General features: G+C 42.4%; 1 protein-coding gene across 3 annotated transcripts in view; it reads right to left on the bottom strand.

Annotated features, from left to right (window-relative positions):
• LOC144685941 (long-chain-fatty-acid--CoA ligase 6-like) overlaps positions 1 to 21361 on the bottom strand; it is a 104447-nt gene that overhangs the window by 45787 nt on the left and 37299 nt on the right. For all 3 annotated transcript variants that reach the window (XM_078550997.1, XM_078550996.1, XM_078550998.1), the window contains exons 7-10: positions 18708 to 18886; positions 13349 to 13381; positions 13105 to 13156; positions 5329 to 5402 (exon numbers count right to left, since the gene is read on the bottom strand). In XM_078550997.1, the coding sequence (XP_078407123.1) occupies positions 5329 to 5402; positions 13105 to 13156; positions 13349 to 13381; positions 18708 to 18886 (338 nt within the window). The remainder of the gene's footprint in view (positions 1 to 5328; positions 5403 to 13104; positions 13157 to 13348; positions 13382 to 18707; positions 18887 to 21361) is intronic.

Below are 21361 nucleotides of genomic sequence, written 5' to 3' on the forward strand. Positions count from 1 at the left end.
TACATTCTTTCTTTGAACTGTTTCCCATTGCCCATTATATACTATTCAATCTCATGCACTGGTGCTGAAATGCTATCTCAACCTTTGGTGGCTCATAGTGTTGCTGTTCTAATAACACTTTCCTGCTATGTGTTATCCATTGCTTCCTCGAACTGGTGATTCCTTCTTATTTTGATTAGGCAGAACAATAGGGTTCATCAGGAAGGAACTGGTGACTATTGAGAAGTGACATGGGGACACCACGGCCTCCAAGTTCCCCATTCACATCACACACCAGCCAGATCTGGAGCTATATCGACATGCCTTCAATGTCACTGTCAAAATTCTAGGAATCCCTCTCCAACAGCATTGTGTTCTACCGAGCCACAAGGACTGCAGTAATTAAAGGCGGCAACTCGGGATGGGCCATAAATGTTGGCTGGCAGCGAGGCTCATGTACCATGAACCAAAAAAAAAGTGCCAAGAATAGCCTTGGGGTGGCATGTCTCTGCTTGAAATGCCACCTCCACCAGTAACATTAGGAAACAAAATTGTAGGCCTGATGTGTGGGAAGCTACAGGAGCAAACCTGTGTCATGCTTGCTTTACAGCACTATAGATTAGCACACATCATTACACCATCTACTAAATATATCTTATCATCCCTATAGCACCCTTATACTTGACACTCATGATTTAAACTAGGATATTTTAGACTTTAGGATTTGGAGTTTTACAGATCAACATTTGCTCCTCAAACATCCCATGGATTTAATATTTAAAAAGTGACACTGTCTACCATTATTTTTATTTTTGGATAGGAAGGCAGTTAAGCGAGCTTACTCATGGGGAGAGCTGAAACAAACTACCTTTTCTGAAGATTTCAGTTTCAAGAATCATTTTTTTAAAAAAATCATGCAAATCCAAAACTTGAACTGCAGAGTGGGAGGTAGTGAACGTCAACCGTGAAAAGATAGAATTAACACTGGGGTGCCACTGACCTGTTCATCTTATCAGTAAATAGCTACTTTTATTCAACATCATTGCATTTGTGAAAAACTTTGATTGAAATTGTTTTATTTTCCAAGAAGGATTTGTCCCACTTCAAGTAGATGTTTGTGAAAAATTGTAACAAAAATGAATGCAGTGGCTCTAGGAGGAGGGTCCACTGCCGTCACAGGCAACCATTGATGGCCAATAACGCTGCTTTTCTACAGTCATCCATCTCCCAAGAACAAATTTAACAAAAGTGGTTTTAACAAAACATGACAAACTCGTACAGCATCTTGCTAGCACAGGGATATAGTCGGGTTGACAAACAAACCATGTTGGCCTGGTAGGTTGTTAGAAAAATTTGGAGAAAGTGGCGAGTTGTGTGTGTCATGAAAATCTGGTATAATTAATATCAGTACAACCATGGATGTCATATCCAGAGAATGTTACTAAGAATGAAGATGGTATTATATTCCGCTTTCCAATTTTACTGCAGTTTAGGGGAAGGGGTCAGCTTAAAGAATCTCCAGCCTTTCTTGTCTTTTGTCAAACAGCTATTGGCATCTGCTTCATACACGTCATGATATAAATGGCAGTAGAAGGAGGAAATAACTATCTTACCATTAATGAACTTTCAGGAGCACAACTAAAAAAATTAGGCTCATTCTTGGCCTTTTTTGGGTACTATAAGTGCCCTTAGTGCTCCAAAAATGACATCTGTGGTTGCACACACAATGCTAGGATGAATGGCACTGGGTATCACATTGGTGAGGATTAGTGCATGCACAGTAAACAGTCACTGGAAGTATGCAGAGCAGGCAGATCATCATATCAGTCAGCATAAAATACCAATTTGATACCAGCATTGCAACTGTGGAGCCGAATGTTCCGGCTAACACTCTTGCCTCCATTAGTGCTACTTAATGCAATCGTCAACCATGTACAGGTTAGTTGCTGTTGTTTCCTTCCAGCTGTTGCTATGATTCTACAAGTCTTTGCTGATTTCTATTGTTTAAAGTTGCAAAAGTCTACAGGGAGTGGTATGGTAGATACTGAACGACATTTTGTTGATTTCAAGGGTTCTAGTAGGCGTTTCCCTCGAAATACAGCATGACTTGGAAAATGAATAGAGGCCATGCTGTTGAAAGAGAAGAAGGGGAGAAGGACTCTCAGCAGGAGGCTACATCCACCCAGGGGGTTCAGGGAGCAATTATCTTAACTGAGCCTCAGGTAGGGGCAACAGGAGACACATCTGCACTTCAGTCCTCACTGAAATTTACCACCTGCTGTAACTTCAGAGCAGGGCAAAGGCTACATTACCAGTGAATGTGAACTTGACCATAGCAATAAATTTTCATGCATCTGGTTCCATTTAGGCCAGAGCTGGAGATATTTGTAACAACTTGCAGTTCACTGTAATACAAAGACAGTCACTGAGGTTCTAGATTCAATGAGAGCTAACAACAAGCAGAGAGAGTGACTGTATGGCTTAGCTGGATTGCAGGCTTCCAAATGATGCAGGATGGCATTGACTACACACACACACTGTTTTGCGGGTGATACATGGTCAACTCTGCCCTACACTGGGATTCCACTCCTAGAATGTCCAGCTGGTGTGTGTGACCATACTGTAGATTTGGGGAAAGAAGCAGCCCAAAATCATGCAGGTTAATGCCTGGTATTCTGGTAGCAGGCGTGATGACAGTCCACTGTACCTGCTGCATTTCAGCCATCGTGGTAAACCAGTTTGTGCTTGGCTAGCTGACAGGCAATAGCAAGTGCAATAGTAGAGTGCGTTGGAGGGGAGGGTGGGGGTGGTGTGGAGTTAAGAGATGCATGGTTAAACCATCTGCAGCTTGTAACTAAGCATTTGGGAGAAGTGGAAAGTGAAATGTAAGAAAGAAGATTAGATATGAGGATATGATCTATGCTTTCAGCCCCACCACCAGCCAAGGACTCAGCAATGGGCTTCCCAATAATGGTCGACAGAGTCACCTCCATGACAGTTAGGTCATGCAGATGCACCTGACACCGCTAGTTAGCTCCTGTTTCTTCCAGTTGTGCGCCACTTTGTCCTGCAAAATAAAAGGAAATGTAAGTGAGTATGGTCCAATCTGTCTGGTTGTTGTGGCTGTAACAAGGTGTCAGATGTGGATAAGGCTTGTGGCAGTCCTAAGTGTGTAAGGGTGCTATGCATCATATGAAAATGAGAGTTTTGAATGAGAGAGATTGTTGGTAGATGTATTGAGCAGTGTTTGGGGCTAGTGGTCCAGTTGATGGGATGTGGCATTTGAAAATTTGAAGGAGATTGAGGGGGGACATGATTGAGGTGTATAAAAAATTATGAGGGGCGTAGATAGGGTAGACAGGAAGAAATTTTCCCCCTGGTGGAGGGATCAATAACCAGGGCGCATAGATTTAAGGTAAGGGGCAGGAGGTTTGTTGGGGATGTGAGGAAGAATGTTTTCACCCAGAGGGTGGTGGGAATCTGAAACTCACTGCTTGAAAGGATGGTAGAGGCAGAAACCCTCAACATTTAAGAACTATTTGGATGTGCACTTGCAATGCCATGGCATATAAGGCTATGGGCCTAGTGCTGGAAAATGGGACTAGAATAGTTAGGTACTTGTTTGACCAGCACAGACTTGATGGGCCAAAGGGCCTTTTTCTGTGCTGTAGACCTCTATGACTCTATAAGATGCATTCATTGACTTTTGACGCCATTTAAAGCGAAAGGCCAGAAGATCCAAAGAGGCAGCTGAAGATCTGTAACTCTTTGCTATGGGCATGTGAAGCAGTGGTGTACTGTTGACAACGGAGTCAATGAGTGTGTGTGCATGGAAGAAAGCTTGAATCCATGTGGTTACTCAGGGGAGAGGAACATTGGAAGGAGTGTTTGAAACCCTGGAGGTGAACCCTTGCGGAAGGAGTCTGAAAGAAAACGTCAGTTTGGGTGAAAATTCCAAAGCGAGTTTTTGGAGATTGGAAACCTTCATGTGAAAGATGGAGTTCAGTGAGACTGGTTGTTTCACAGTGTGAAAAGTGTCTTGCGGGGTGCAGGGGAGCTGATGAGAGGTTCATAGATGCCATTCCAAACGGATGCTGTCACTTGGTTTCAGGGTATGGCGTGTCTGACCACAGGTCACCTACTAGTTTGCATGGACAGTGTAACTAGAGTTACTGTGAACATCAGAGTATAAAATAGCTTTTGTAACTTGTGTTATTGTTACAAATCTAAATATATCTGTAAAAGTATAGTTGTGGGTGAAGGGGTAAAGTAATATAGTTCATCCTTTCTTGAATAAATGTTTTCTTTTGTTAGAAGTTCATTAGCTGACTCCCATGTCACTGTTCAGTGGCTACTTTCCACATATCTAAACAAAAAATAAAAGTTTGGGTCTATCAAACTGGGTTCCACCCTGGGTTCAGGCATGTCCAGTAGTAACATCAGCTGGGATCGTAGTAACACATGCATACACCCCTCACTGGTGATATAACAACATTCTCAGGTATGTGGTTCAAATCTTCACAACCCTGTAAGTTATAGTAACATGTCAGCACACTATTGCAAAAATTAAAAATGAAGTTCCACTTCTGTAACTGTAAAACATCTGAATTTCAACCGTGCGACCATAGGCGTGCCAAGAAGAGGCTTGATGGGTCCCATATTGGTAGCTCAAGAACTGCATTGGGAACATGTCACCTACCCACCCTAATGGCTGAAAAATAGTGTATCACCCAGGGCAGGGAAATCCTGAAAAAAAAACTTTTTCAAAAAAAAAGCAAAGGAAGATATTCAGCCTTTCAATAAGTTTTCCCTCCATGAATATCAAACCAAGGGAATTATTATATTCCAAGAGTGATAAGAATTTTAAGACTTTGGGATATTTTTGTTTAAACCATATGTAGACATGATATCATCAAGGACTGAATTACTGAGGTCATCAGGAGATTCATCAGAAGTACAGTCAATGGTGAATTTTAATCGCTTTGCATCAACTTTCTCAAGCTGGGTTCCCCATTTACAGCATCTATCCTCAGCACAAAAGAAAAATCAACATGTTCACAGCACCGAAGAAATGCAGGTTCAAATCAATCACAGTTCTTTGTAATGGTTTACTTTTCGAAAGGAATGCTAAGGCTGCACTCACATATGAGCTCTCTTTTCAATGATTAAAAAAGCTTAAAAAAATTTGAAGCATTTATCAAATTAAAGACACCATAAGAAAATAAATAAGTTGTATAACTTCAATTTTATACAAAGTTAGCAGATTAATAGGGCTGAAAACAATACTTTTGACATAAGTTTTGTATTATTATTTTACTTGCAGCTAAAAAGCTGTGTGTATATATTCACCTCTGTAACTTTCAAAAAGCCTGAAAAATCAGCTACCACATTTCCATGTGTGAGCATGGCCCCCTTAGGGTTCCCTGAAAGGAAAAATTACATTGTTAATACAATTATAAAGCACAAAATAAGGCGGCACATCAAAAAATTGATAAACAAAAGCCATAAGAAAAGAGACTTTTATATAGACAAAATCTCCAGGATATGATTTTTTCAAAAATTCTTTCATGGGATGTGGGCGTCACTGGCAAGGCCAGCATTTGTTGTCCATCCCTTGAACTGAGTGGCTTGCTGGACTATTTCAGAGAGCACTTAAAGAATCAGCCCCATTGTTGTGTGTTATGTAGGCCTGATCATGTAGAGCTGAGAAACACTAAGGGGCAAAAAAACGTTAGTGGGGTACCAAACTGTAGTGGTGATGTTGGGACTGGCATTAAACAGGAAATTAGAGATGCAGGCAATAAAGGAACATCTGGAATTATGGGTGACTTTAATCTGCATATAGATTGGGCAAATCAAATTAGTAACAATCTGTAGAGGAGGAATTCCTGGAATGGATACAGGATGGTTTTCTGGACCAATACGTTGAGGAACGAACTAGAGAACAGGCCATCCCAGACTGGGTATTGTGTAATGAGAAAGGAATAATTGGCAATCTAGTTGTGCGAGGTCTCTTGGGGATGAGCAACCATAATATGATAGAATTCTTCATCAAGATGGAGAGTGACGTAGTTGATTCTGAGACTTGGGTCCTGAATCTTAATAAAGGAAACTACGATGGTATGAGGCGCGAGTTGGCTATGATGGATTGGGAAACGTTACTTAAAGGGACGATGGTGGATAGGCAATGGCAAACATTCAAAGAGCACATGGATGAACTGCAACAATTGTTTATTCCTGTCTGGTGCAAAAGTAAAACAGGAAAGGTGGCCAAACTATGGATTACAAGGGAAATTAGAGATAGTATTAGATCCAAAGAAGAGGCATACAAGTTGGCCAGAAAAAAAACAGCAGACCTGAGGATTGGGAGCAGTTTAGAATTCAGCAAAGGAGGACCAAGGGGTTGATAAAGAAGGGGAAAATAGAGTATGAGAGTAAGCTTGCAGGGAATATAAAAACTGACTGTAAAAGTTTCTATAGGTATGTGAAAAGAAAAAGATTGGTGAAGACAAATGTAGGTCCCTTCCAGTCAGAAACAGGGGAATTTATAATGGGGAACGAAGAAATGGCTGACCAACTAAATACATACTTTGGTTCTATCTTCACAAAGGAGGACACAAATAACATACCAGAAATGTTGGGGAACACAGGGTTTAGTGAGAGGGAGGAACTAAAATAAATCAGTATTGGTAGGGAAATGGTGTCGGGGAAATTGATGGGATTGAAGGCAGATAAATCCCCAGGGCCTGATAATCTACATCCCAGAGTACTTAAGTGGCCCTAGAAATAGTGGATGCATCAGTGGTCATCTTCCAAGATTCTATAGGCTCCAGAACAGTTCCTACAGATTGGAGGGTTGCTAATGTAACCCCGCTATTTAAAAAAGTAGGTAGAGTAGAGAGAAAACAGGGATTATAGGCCAGTCAGCCTGATGTTGGTAGTGGGGAAAATTCTAGAGTTCATTATAAAAGATTTAATAGCTGAGCACGTGGAAAACAGTGGCAAAATCGGACAGAGTCAGCATGGATTTACGAAAGGGAAATCATGTTTGACAAATCTACTGGAATTTTACAAGAATGTAACTAGTAGAGTTGATGAGAGGGAGCCAGTGGTTGTGGTTTATTTGGACTTTCAGAAGGCTTTCGACAAAGTCCCATATAAGAGATTGGCGTGTAAAATTAAAGTGCATGGGATTGGGGGTGGTGTATTGAGATGGATAAAAAAACTGGTTGGCAGACAGGAAACAAAGAGTAGGAATAAACAGGTCTTTTTCCAAATGGCAGGTAGTGACTAGTGGGGTACCGCAGGGATCGGTGCTGGGACCCCAGCTATTCACAATATATACTAATGATTTAGATGAGGGAGCTAAATGTAATATCTCCAAATTTGCAGATGACACAAAGCTGGGTGGGAGAGTGAGCTGTGAGGAGGATGCAGAGATTCTTCAGTGTGATTTGGACAAGCTGAGTGGGTGGGCAAATGCATGGCAGACACAGTATAATGTGGATAAATGTGAGGTTATCCACTTTGGTAACAAAAACAGGAAGGCAGATTATCTGAATGGCTATAAATTGAGAGGGGGGAAATGTGCAATGAGACCTGGGTGTCCCCGTACACCAGTTGCTGAAGGTAAGCATGCAGGTGCAGCAGGCGGTAAACAAGGCAAATTGTATATTGGCCTTAATAGCGAGAGGATTCGAGTACAGAAGCAGGGATGTCTTGCTGCAATTATAAAGGGCCTTGGTGAGACCACACTTGGAATAGTGTGCGCAGTTTTGGTCTCCTTATCCGAGGAAGGATGTTCTTGCTATAGAGGGAGTGCAGCGAAGGTTTACCAGACGGATTCCTGGGATGGCGGGACTGACATATGAGGAGAGAATGAGTCATAGAATTATATATTCAGAGTTCAGGAGAATGAAGTGATTTTGGGTGGGGGGGGGGGGGGGGGGATCTCAGATACCTACAACATTTTAACAGGACTAGACAGGGTAGATGCAGGAAGGATGTTCCTGATGGTGGGGGAGTCCAGAACCAGGGGTCACAGACTGAGGCTACAGGGTAGACCATTTAGGACTGAGATGAGGAGAAATTTCTTCACCCAGAGAGTGGTAAGCCTGTGGAATTCGCTACCACAGAAAGTAGTTGAGGCCAAAACATTGTATGTTTTCAAGAAGGAGTTAGATATAGCTCTTGGGGTGAAAGGGATTAAAGGATATGGGGAGAAAGCAGGAGCAGGCTATTGAGTTGGATGATCAGCCATGATCATAATGAATGGCAGAGCAGGCTTGAAGGGCCGAATGGCCTACTCCTGCTCCTATTTTCTATGTTTCTATGATCAGGTGAGGAGTGCAGGGCATTAGTGAACTAGATGGGTTTTTATGGCAATTGATGATAGTTTCATGGTCACCATGACCGAGACTAGCTTTCAATTCCAGATTTTATTAATTGAATTTAAATTCCACCAGCTACAGTGGTGGGATTTGAACCAGTGTCCCCAGAGGATTAGCCTGGGCCTCTGGGTTACCAACCCAGTTACAGTACCACTATGCCTCAGTCTCCACCCCAGGACATGAAAGGAAGTAGATGAGAAAATTGTAGGAGCTTTAGTCATGATCTTTCAAGCTCCTCTGGATTCAAGAATTATCCCCTCAGATCGAAAATTGCCAAAGCCATTCCATTACTCAAGGACGATGAAGAAGTTACTAGAATCTGTTATTCAGGACAGGATGACTGAGCACTTGGACAAATTTGAATTGATCAGAGCCAGCAAAGATTGGACAAAGGACACGTCATATCAAACTAACCTAGTTGAATGTTTGAGTTCACTAGGCCACTAACATGTTAGATAAGGCAGTGTCAATGAATGTTATTTATATGGATCTTTAAAAGGCATTCATTAAGGTTCCACATAAGGAAAAATGGAAGTACATGGAATTCGAGGCAATCTTTTCATGTGGGTAGAAAATTAGTTAAGAGGCACAAGACAGAGAATAAGGATAAATTATGTGCTCCAATTGGCAGCATATGACTACTGATATTCCCCAGGGATCTGTACTGGAACCTCAACTTTTCAATAGATTTAAGACTGACTTAGGTGAAGGACCAGAGAGCCCCATATCCAAGTTTGATGATGTTTGGTGGCATAGTAAGTAATGTGGGTGGAAGCAGAAAGTTGCAAAGGGGTAGCCTCCTTCTCCAGGTACCATGCCCCAAGAGGGCATTGGCGACCATGAACTTCCCTTGTATTGATCAAGATTCTGCTTGGCAAAGTACTGCAGTGGTTTGCTGTTGCCTTCTGCAGTATGGCTGACCAGGGAAGTCTCTTGGTCTTTCCACCTGCCATCAGTTGTTTTGGAAGGACTTGCAGGCTGCTAATCAACCTGTTTGGTCACATTATGCACAGACCTTCCATGGCCATCAAGTCCTGAAGTGGGACTTAAACCCAAAGCTTCTGGCCCAGAGGTAGGGACATGAGCGCCACACGACCTCCTGCACAGGGACATTGATAGAATAAGTAAATGGGCAAATTTGTGACAGGTGGAGTTCAACAACTTTGGACCCAAGATAGATGAGAGCATTTTCTAAATGGTGAAAAGCTGGCAACTGTGAAGAAGTAGTTTAGGAGGCTAAAGAAATAACCAGAAACTAGTGGACAGGTACAAAAATAATCAGCTATGAACTGTTAGTCTTCACTTCAAGAGGGCTGGAACATATAGAGATGGAAGCTGTGCCACAGTTATATAATGTTATGCTGAGACTGCACTTGTGAGAACGGTGTTCAACTCTGGGAACAGCAGAGGTACTGGCCTTGGATTGGGCACAATACAGATCCACCGGCATTATAGAGAGATTAAAAGGGTTAAATCAGTACTTCCCAAACTGTTTCCCCACTGTGACCCCATTTTGATGCTTTAAATTGACATAACCTCAGAGCAGGAGTGGGGGGTTGGGCGTGGCTGTTGTTGTGGGATGCAGTGCATCGGCGTCCAGGAATCAGTACTTCTGCATCTCCCAATTGTGTTAACTTGGTTATCATTGTATCCCTAAAACAGTGACCCCTACCAGCAGCCCAGCTACAGTCAGGCTGCTTACAGCAGGGGACATTCACACAACCACGGTTTGCCCACCATGTGGGAGGGCTGGTATAAAGGGTCAGCATTAAAATCATTTCTGTTCCAGTGGCACAGTAAGCTTTGTATACTAACCAAGTTATGGGGTGGATTTTTTTTTTCCCTTCAGTCTTTCATGCAACGTGAACCAGATGGGTTTTTTATGACAATTGTCAATAGTTTCAATGGTCACTGTTACTGATACTAGCTTTCAACTCAGATTTATTTGTTGAATTTTTAAATTCAACCAGCTGCCACGGTGGGATTTGAACCCATGGTGCACAGCATTAGCCTAGGCCTCTGGGTCACTTGTCCAGTGACATTACCACCATCTTCCCCCATATTTGACAAAAGGACTGTACCTCAAATGGAGTAAAACAGCATGTGTGTTCTAAGTGCACAATAAATTATGTACCCTCAGAGAACAGGTGGTTAAAATTCAGGCTGTAATGTGTGCCGGCAGTACCTGTAACAGAAATATTGGCACCTCCCTCCTGCTCGCCACATCCATCCTGAGTGCAATGTTGTGAACAATGCTGGATCAAACTCAAGACAGCAAAATGGAGGCCAGCCAGCTCCAGCAGATTTTGCAATAATCAGCTGTCTCTTGGCATGGAACATGCTGGGGATTTGTTGGTCTAGAAAAGTGGCCCATTGCAAGAGTTCCATTCGACCGCTCCACAGCCGCCATTATGGTCCTGGACCTTACGATCCCAAGATTTCATCCCGCAACTGCACTGGGTTAAATCTTCTGGACGGCTACTTAGACTATGTTCATATTTCCACAGGTACAGTAGATTGGAGGGGCGATGTGAGATGTTCAAGGATTTACAAGATTGGAGATAAATTACTTCCTCTGGTGATAGAGTTCAGAACAAGGGGACATAACCTTAAAATTAGAGCTGACCATTTAGGGGTGGTTTCAGGAAGCACTTTTTTTTTTAAAAATACAAAGGATATTGGAAATCTGGAACTCTCCCACAAAAAATTCCTGGAACCAGGTCAATTGAAAATGTCAAATTGATACTGACTAGGCCTCTTCAAGTGTAGTCAGTTACACCCAGCCTGAAAAGACAGCCATCGAGCACAAAAGAGGGAAAGATTCACACCCAATATTCCTGTGCTACTTCAGTATTACACTCAGGAAAATTTGAGACTAAATTCACAAGGGAAATGATGATCAGTTTATTCTGTGATCCATACTCATTAGAAAGTCAACTGAGATTATTTAAAATGCAATCACGGCAGAAAGGGGAATGTCACTATTAGTCAGGCTGGGCTGAACTACGGTAGCAGAGATAAAAGAATGTTCCAATACATGACAGAAGCAAATAATGTGACCTTGATTACATGAAGGAGTTAATACATGAAGGAGTGGGGCAAGTCAAGGCTGAAACAGAAGCTATTTAATGTTAGCTGCTGTTTTGTAAAATCAAACTTTATTGGGGATGGTGTTAATGTATTATACAGATTTTTAAATATATTATCAACATTTATTATAGCATACTTTTGGCAGGGTGTCAGGACTTCCACTACATTTATGAAAGAATGAAATTGAGGATTAACAATAATTATTAAAACCCTATCGTGTTCAGCTTGACCTGACTAAGCTGGTTTGTGTTTGGAGGTTCAAGTCATTAGCCAATGCTCAATACATCCCTTGGAACAGACACAGAAATATAATTATTTCCTCAGGTCTGCAGCAGTTGTAATAACTGGTGGTTTGCAGCCTTCTGATTACTTTCCAAAAGCAGTAGCCCAAAAGGCCTCCATCTCTGATCCCGTAAGGGAAGAGACCTAGCATCATTAATCTTTGGCCTTTCTTTCTTCTGCACATGGAAACTGAACTGAATGCCCCCCACCCCCCACCTCAGCATAGTGAAAATGAACATTTGCCTTAATATGCCCAATAATTAAAACTATTCAGAGAACAACCGCATCAGTTCTCAAAAAGACAGACATAAATGCATAATGGTATTAATGACAAGCTTTACATTTTTTCATAAATAAATGGATATGAAATTGTTAAGCTATAGAATTTTAGAGGGTTTAAAATACCAATAATCAGCCTTTCACCTCTGAGAATCTAGAAAATTGAGACTTCTGGAATTGCTGGCAAGTATGTTGATAGCAGGGGCTGCAGTGCAAAATAGAACTCTGGCCTCTGCCTTGCTTGCTATTCAATTCTATTGGGGTGTGCAATTCAACACTGCCGGTTTTGCACTATTACCCAAACGAATTTATCCCCTAAAGGCTACAAAGAATTTATTGTAAACATTTGACAATCTGCAGTGAAATAGGCATTGTGGGCACTTTAAAAACTCATGATTCTGGACTCTACAAGGAGATTTTCTTAACAAAAGATTCTCATGTCAATGTAATGCTTGAGATGATTCTTCATATAATTGCAGGGAAATCTTATTACTGCAATGGTAGGGAACAGATACTACTTTGCACAGCAGTTACTATGGAAGGCAGCAGATAGTAAGGTGAAAATGACCTCTCATACAAAAGTCATTTGGGAAAAAAAAATGTTCAAAAGGTAAAGCGTGGGGATAGTCCTATACAAGTTCTATACATTTAAGAAAACTGATAATATGTGTAGTGATCCCTAAATTAGAAAGATGTAAGGTCTGTGAGGAATACAGGTGGTCCTTGTACCACCAATGATTAAGTATGGGCTGTATTAATGATTACCTGGATCCATGATTCTTTCTCAAAGGACATAAAATCCCCAAATGTTAACTGAGTTTGTCTACTGAGACAAACAGACTAACAGGGAGGCCATCTATCACCCAGCCAACATCACTAAAACATACATGGTCATTTATCTCATTGATGTTTGATAAACTGCTGTGCACAAATTGGTTGCCACATTACGCTACTGCACGCACACATGCACAGTGAATGTGGGCTAGCTTCCCTGATAACGGGCAGTCAGAAAGGGATGCCAAGTTTATCCTAATATTTAATGCTATTAATTAACGTAACTACCAATATTTCTTGAGGCACATACCTGTTGTTCCACTAGTAAAACAGACAATTGATAAGTCCTCAGGTCGTGGAGGCTGAGTAGAAAACAAACAAAAATTAAGAAACCAAGGGCAGCGCAAGCTGTGGAAGATACAAATTTGTTCCGAAAACTATAGGTGGTGCTCAGTTATGCTGGCTGCTGTTGATGCACATTTTCAAGTTACCCTTCCCTGAATTATGAATGAAATATCTATGAAAAAGAAAGTCAATTATAATGTTTCACTCACCACAGGAGTTTGCCTGTTCATCTGTCCAAGGTTCTGAAAGCAGGAAAGGAGGAAAGTAACCACAGAGTGAAAATGGGGCACATATTTTATCCTAAAATTACATTTGTTTTTCCAAAAACAGCCCTGCAAAGAATGCTATTCACTTAGTGGCTAACTATGAAATAGTGGAAAAAAAACCAAAGTGCTGTCATGTGGTTTCGTTCTTTATTCTGGGCTTCGCGTTGAACACTGCTGTTAAAATACTGTAGGATGTAAGCTAGTCTTAAAACACTTGTTAAACATCAGAATGAATTGCAAATCCTTTGCAATTGTATAGTTCTATTTCCATATTCTGTTTTAAAAACAAAAAATACATCAATTTGTAATAGTACTCTTCAGTATTAAAACTGGCACATTTTCTAACTTTTGCACCCACTGTGCCCTCACACCAAGTGCAAGTGAACTTCCCTATTCTGACCCCAATGTTAGATAACCAATTTTCCACAACGGTTATTCAGTGGCCTCTCCAAGAGAGATGGACAAGTTAGTGTCAAATGCAGCAAAATTATATGCAGTTTTGTGCTATTGACACAAGCCATTGTTGAAGTTGTCCAAACTCTCATTTTCTACTGGCTTGCTGCACATCTTCTGCAACTGATCAACAATGAATTTTGTTTTGATTTCACTTATTTTGCCCTTATGATTTAATTTAAATTTAATTAATTCTGTTTGATCCACAAAAAAAGCGATCAACCACTTCCTATAATTTTATTGGCAGAGCCTCTTAAAGGGGAGCTACTTGAATAATCCCTGTGGGTTGCAAGTCAGCTGGCCTATTTAAAAAGGGACTTGAAATAAAAACAGAAAATGGTGGAAATATTCAGCCGTATTCAGTCACAGACCTGAAACAATAACTCTGTTTCTCTTTCTCTCCTCACAGATGCTGTCAGACCTGAGTATTCCCAGCATTTTCTGGTTTTATTTCAGATTTCCAGCATCTGCTGTGTTGCTTTTGTGTTAAAATGGGACCGTTTCATTGTTCATACACATCATGTTTTCTGTTCAATTGCAGGGGCGGGGGAGTCATTTTAACACCCCAGGGAGGTAACCCAACTTCAACACACTCACTACCAGTTTTAATGGGTTGAGGGGCAGGCAACCATCTCACTGGAGGATGTTTGGAAAATCCCCACTTCTGTCCCTATCTCCACTGCCCACCACACCAAATGCACCTCAGAGATAAGGTCATGGCCAACATTTCAGACTGATAACCTTTCACCAGACAAAAAAAGTTCAATCCAAACTCAATCTGCCATGTATTTCTGGTGCACTTGCAGGTGGCCAACTCGACCTCAGATGAAGCAGCCCTCATTTAAATAATAAGATAAAAGCAAAATACTGCGGGTGCTGGAAATCTGAATCAAAAACAGAAAATGCTGGAAAAACTCAGCAGGCCTGACAGCAACTGTGGAGAGAGAAAAAAAACAAAGTTATCATTTCAAGCTCTTATGATCCTTCTTCAGTGCTGAAGAGAAGTGGAAATGTGATGAAATTTATACTGTTCAAGCAGGAGGGTGAGGCAGGTGGAGCTGGATAGAAGGCCAGCAATAGGTGGGGACAAAGGAGGGATTGACAAAGATATCATGAGCAAGAGGACAAAGGGATTGTTAATTGTAGTGGTTAGTGCTAAAAAAAGGTGCTAATAGTGGCATAAAGGTAAGAAAGGGAAATGTGATTATAGCAGAACAAGGATAGCATTGTGTGAAAGAACACCGTGGAACAAGTGACAGGTGGTCCTGTAGGGGATGGGGTGGGGGAGGGAGGGAGGGGAAAATAAAGGATAGGAAATGGGCAGGAAAAAAAAGGGGATAAAACTATGGATAAAATGAATAAAAATAAAACAAGTGGGAAAAAAATGAATATAGAAGGGGGTTGAAAAAAAAAAAAGGGGGTGAGGATGGAGGAGAGAGTTCATGGTCTGAAGTTGTTGACCTCAATGTTAAGTCCAGAAGGCTGTAAGGTGACTAAATTGGAAGATGAGCTCCTGGTCCTCTAGTTTGCGTTGGGCTTCACTGGAACATTGCAGCAGGCCAAGGACGGACATGTGGGCAGGATTGCGTGTTAAAATGGTAAGCAACCGGAAGGTCTGGGTCATGCTCACAGACAGACCAGAGGTCTGAGTGCCAAATGACATCTCTTCCTATCTCCCCCTGGGCCATGAACCCATCATCGAACATCAAGCCACTGTTTCCAGGACTTAACTGACCTCATCTCACCTGGAGATCTTCCCTCCATAGCTTCCAACCTCAGTCCCCCATCCCCAGACAGCCCACTTCTACCTCCTTCCCAAAATCCACAAACAAACAGTGCTGTCCCAGTAGACCAATTGTGTCAGCCTGTTCCTGCCCCACAGAACTCTTCCTATCTTGACTCCATTCTCTCTCCCCTTGTCCAGTCTCTTTCCACCTACATCCATGATTCCTTCGAGGCCCTACATCATATCAACAATTTCCAGTTCCCTGGTCCTAACCACCTCCTCTTCACCATGGACATCCAATATCTCTACACCTCCATCCCCTACCAGGATGGTCCAAGGGCTCTCTGCTTCTTCCTTGAATAGAGGCCCAAACAATCACCATCCACCACCACTCTCCTCTGCCTGGCTGAACTTGCTCTCTCAATGAATGATTTCTCCCTCAACTTGTCTCACTTTCTCCAAATAAAAGGTGTGGCTAGGGGTACCCGCACGGGCCCCAATTATGCCTGTCTCATTATGCGGGATGTGGAACATTCCTTGTTCCAGTCCTACTCAGGCCCCCTCCCACAACTCTTTCTTCGGTACATCGATGACTGTTTCGGTGCTGCTTCATGCTCTCGTCTGGACCTGGAAAAATTGATCAATTTTGCTTCCAATTTCCACCCCTCCATCACCTTCATATGGTCCATACTTCCCTTCCCTGACTTCTGTGTCTCAATTTCTGGTGATAGACTGTCCACCAATATTCATTACAAGCCTACCGACTCTCATAGCTACCTCAACTACAGTTCCTCACACCCTCCTTCCTGTAAGGACTCCATCCCATTCTCTCAATTCCTTCACCTCCGTCGCATGTGTTCTGATGATGCCGCTTTCCAAAACGGTGCTTCTGGCATATCTTCCTTAACTGAGGTTTCTCCCTAGTTGTGGTTGACAGGGCCCTCAGCCATGCCCAATCCATCTCTCGTGCCTCTGTCCTCACACCTTCCCCTCCCTCCCAGAACATGATAGGGTCCCCCTTGTCCTCACTATTCACCTGCCAGTCTCCGCATTCAAAGGACCATCCTCCGCCATTTCAGCTAACTCCAGCATGATGCCACCACCAAACACATCTCCCCCCCCCCCACCCCCATCAGCATTCTGTAGGGACCGTTCCCTCCGGGATGCCCTGGTCCACTCCTCCATCAACCCCAACACCTCATCCCCTTCCCACGGCACCTTCCCATGCAATCTCAGAAGGTGCAAAACTTGCCCCTTTACCTCTTCCCTCCTCACTATCCAAGGGCCCAAACACTCCTTTCAGGTGAAGCAGCACTTCACTTGCACCTTCTTCAATTTGGTCTACTGCATCCGCTGCTCCCAATGTGGTCTCCTCTACATCGGGGAGACCAAACACAGACTGGGAGACCGCTTTACGGAACACCTCTGTTCTGTCCGCAAGCATGATCCAGACCTTGTCATTTTAACACACAATCCTGCTCTCGTGCCCAAACGTCTGACCTTGGCCTGCTACAATGTTCCAGTGAAGCCCAATGCAAACTAGAGGAACAGCACCTCATCTTCTGATTTAGGCACCTTACAGCCTTCTGGACTTAACATTGAGGTCAACAACTTCAGACCATGAACTCTCTCCTCCATCCTCACCCCCTTTTTTTCCCCCAATCCCCTTTCTTCTACATTCATTTTTTACCCACTTGTTTCATTTTTATTCATTTATCCGTAGTTTTATCCCCCTTTCCCCCCCCATTTCCTATCCATTATTTTCCCCCCACCGCCGCCCCCTCCCCCACCCCATCCCCTACAGGGCCATCTGTCACTTGTTCCATGGTGTTCTTTCACACAATGCTATCCTTGTTCTGCTATAATCACATTTTCCTTTCTTACCTTTACGCCACTATTAGCACCTTTATTTAGCACTAACCACTACAATTAACAATCCCTTTGTCCTCTTGCTCATGATATCTTTATCAATCCCTCCTTTGTCCCCTGGCCTTCTATCCAGCTCCACCTGCCCGACCCCCCCTTAAACAGTATAAATTTCATCACATTTCCACTTCTCTTCAGCTCTGAAGGAGGATCATAAGGACTCGAAATGTTAACGTTGTTTTTTTTCTCTCCACAGATGCTGTCAGACCTGCTGAGTTTTTCCAGCATTTTGTTTTTGTTTCTCATTTGAATATTTTAATGAGGGATGCATTCCTAAGCTTTTATCTCTATTCCAGGTTTAACAGTGGCCAGCCAGGTTTCACAGGCCTTGGGAAATCCAACAGCTGGAAGGGAGGTGAGGTTTGCTGGTGGAAGAGGAAAGTGTCTTTCCAGCACTATTTGCAGTCCAGGAGGAGCAGGGGTACTGTCTCCTGTTCCTCAAAGCTACCCTGTTGACCTCCCCAATGACTGGGCCACACCCTCCCTGCCCTCCTCACAGTCAGAACCTACAACCCCATGATTCAATGCCCTCCTGATGTCCCCCACGTCCTGCCATTTGTGCCCCCATCCCATGATCCTCTCCTTGCATCTTGATCTTCTCCAGGTCTCACCTCCCCCTGCCCACCCCACACCAGTGATCTTCCTCCCTACACTGATCTTTCTTTGCACCTGTCCCCCACGCTCCTCTCTGGCTTATGATCTTGCTAGGCCCTCCCAATGATGTCCTTTCTGAAGCCTCAGTCTCTCTCCTGGTCCTGAGAGCCCCATCTGCAGCCTCGTGTCACATGCCTGCCTTCCTAACAGCCAGCCAGCCTTTTAATCTGGCTGGCTGCAACCAGGAAATAGATTCTAAAAATAGTAATCAGGTCCTCCCATTAAAAATTTGGCAGAACCAGAGGGAAACCAGTTCTTCCAGATTTCCCAATCGCGAAGCCTGCAACCACTCCACTGGCCCCATTACCCTCTTTGCTTCCCTGTAAATAGCTTCCAGCTCTCTCCCTCTGCTATTTTTGAGTCAGTTGCTCAGAGTTGCATATGGTACATGCTGACTTACCCTCCAGTTTTCCTTTGACTCCATGCCAAATCACCTAGTCTTTATTTGGCAACTGGATTGAAATCCAGATTGAAAGTCACCAGTGTGACAAATACATGCCACAGCATCTTTGTCTACAACTGTCAGTGACATCATTTACATACCTCCACCTCCTGGAGTGCCAGTATTTGCACTCCACAGTTATTTCCCATCTCCACCAAGTCCATCTCAAATGGGTCCATGAGGATGACTATCTTCAAGCCTGGAGTCTCCTTCCTCTCCACATTCTTCAAAAGAATTTTTGCTTTTTCTACCTTGTCACAGATAACTGTGGAAATCTCAGCTTAAAAAGAAGAGGTGCATGCATTAGTGATGCATAGAGAAAAGTGAGAAATAAAAGACTTTGAAGACACAAATAACTCTTGAAATTGGTAACTCGTTCTGCACTGTCCCCACCCCCAAAAAACCACAAGAGAAGTAGAAATTGTGCTGGGGAACAGGGGTATTGTTCCACTTACATCTTAGCATTTGTAGAGTTTTTTTTTTAAAAACAGCATGCTTTTGGGACTGAAGAGACTAGGAAGAGTTCACTTATGTAATTGTTATCTTTATCCACAAGATTACAAAGAGGCCTAATTCTAATCGGAATCTCAGTCATTACAGGCATTAGAGGTTATTTTTAAGGTAATGATATTCTGAGTAGCAAGAGTTATATTGAGTGCAATCAAAATTCTATTAGCAAAATAATTGTCACAGCAATACATGCCTAGTTTTAGAATGATTAGTAATACAGTTCCATTATTATTTGTAGCCTGTTTAAAATAAGCACTAATTACACATGTTAAATTTCATGAAAAATTGTTTGGGAAACATTTTTCAAGGAGTCAGAATGCATCATTTTCATTATAATGATGATTTGCTTCATTGAGTTATGTTTAAATTCCATGAGAAATTGTTTGCCAAAATACTTTCATGCAGACGGCATCTTTTAAAATGTAAAGCAAAAAATGGTGAAATAAAATGATTTTCAGAAAATACACTAATTTGTATTGGGAGTGGGAGAGGAAATGAAGTACATTATTTGAATATAATTTTCCTGCTAACAGTGTGTTCAGCTACTGGGAAATATATAACCAGTTGAACTGCTGTGGATCAGAATCCTGTGGCCCTGACAGATTAGTACAGGCATCTTAAATTGGAGGTTGGACTCTGAAAGAATGGTATTCAAGTGGAGACCTGTAGAGGGTAAAATTCAACTTTGGCATGGATGCAAAACATGTGTTAGTGCCGTTCCGCATCCATGTCGAAGTTTAGCTTTAACCCCAGTATCTTGGAATGTAGCTTTCTCCTCATATTGCACCCATGTACTTAAGGTACAAGTTTTTGGTCCAGAAAGAATGGTATAGTATTAATTTAAAAGTGGCAAAAGACATCCTAAAGCAAGAGCCTCTTCCGAACATCTGTATTTGTAGAATCAATGAAACATTTTCAGATTTACTGACAAAGCAGGGATACCACTATACTGGGGAGAGAACGTTAATCGTTTGCTTCTGAAAAACCAAGTCATATTTTCAACAATCTGTTAAGCCCCACTGATGTGACAACATTTGGTGGTCCCAAAGATGTGTATGTGACATGAATAAATAGAACCATAGAAAAGTTACAGTGCAGAAAGAGGCCATTCAGCCCACTGTGTTTGCGCCAGTCAAAAAAGAGAAACTAGCCACTCATTTTAATCCCACTTTCTAACACCTGGTCCACAGCTTTGCAAGTTACAGCACTTCAAACACAGATCTGGGTACCTTTCAAATGAGTTGAGTTTTTCAGCCTCAACCACTAATTCAGGCAGTGAATTCCAGATGCCCATCGATTTTCCTTATTCAACCTCTAATCCTTCTACCAATCACCTTAAGCCTATGACCCCTGGTAATGGACCCATCAGCTAAGGGAAAAGTCCTTCCTGTCTACACTATCTAGGTCACCCCTTAGCCCCCTCTGTTCTAAGGAAAACAATCCTAACCTACCTAATCTCTCTTCACAGCTGCAATTTTCAAGCCCCGGCAACATTCTTGTAAATCTCCTCTGCACTTTCTCCGGAGCAATTATGTCCTTTCTGTAATGTGGTGATCAGAACGGTGCACAAAATTCCAGCATTTTACAGTTCCATCACTACATCTCTGCTTTTGAATTCAATACCTCGCCCAATAAAGGAAAGCATTCCATATGTTTTATTGACCACCTTGTCCACCTGTCCTGCCACCTTCAAGGGCCTGCATTCCAAGGTCTCACTTCCTCAACCCCTCAATAACTTCCCATTTATTGAGCATTTCCTTGCTTTGTTTGCCTTCCTGCATTACCTCTCACTTTTCTGGATCAAATTTAATTTGCCACTTCTACACCCACTCAACTAAACCATTGATATCATTCTGGATTCGACAGCTATCCTCATCACTATCAACTACACAGCCAATTTTTGTGTCATCAGCAAATTTCCCAATCATGCCTCTCACATTTAAGTCTAAATCATTAATATATACAACAAACAGGAAGGACCCCAACCCTGAGCCCTGTGGAACACCACTAGAAAGAGTTTTCCATTTGCAACATATATTGACTATTTTTTTCTTCTTATTCATTCATGGGATGTAGGCTTCGCTGGCAGAGCCAGCATTCATTGCCCATCCCTAGTTACCCTTGAGAAAGTGGTGGTGAGCTGCCTTCTTGAACCGCTGCGGTCCATGTGGTGTAGGTACACCCACAGTGCTGTTATGTGGTGTAGGTACACCCACAGTGCTGTTAGGAAGGGAGTTCCAGGATT

This window comes from Cetorhinus maximus, chromosome 10, assembly GCF_964194155.1.
Source record: "Cetorhinus maximus chromosome 10, sCetMax3.hap1.1, whole genome shotgun sequence".
Taxonomy (NCBI): Eukaryota; Metazoa; Chordata; class Chondrichthyes; order Lamniformes; family Cetorhinidae; genus Cetorhinus; species Cetorhinus maximus.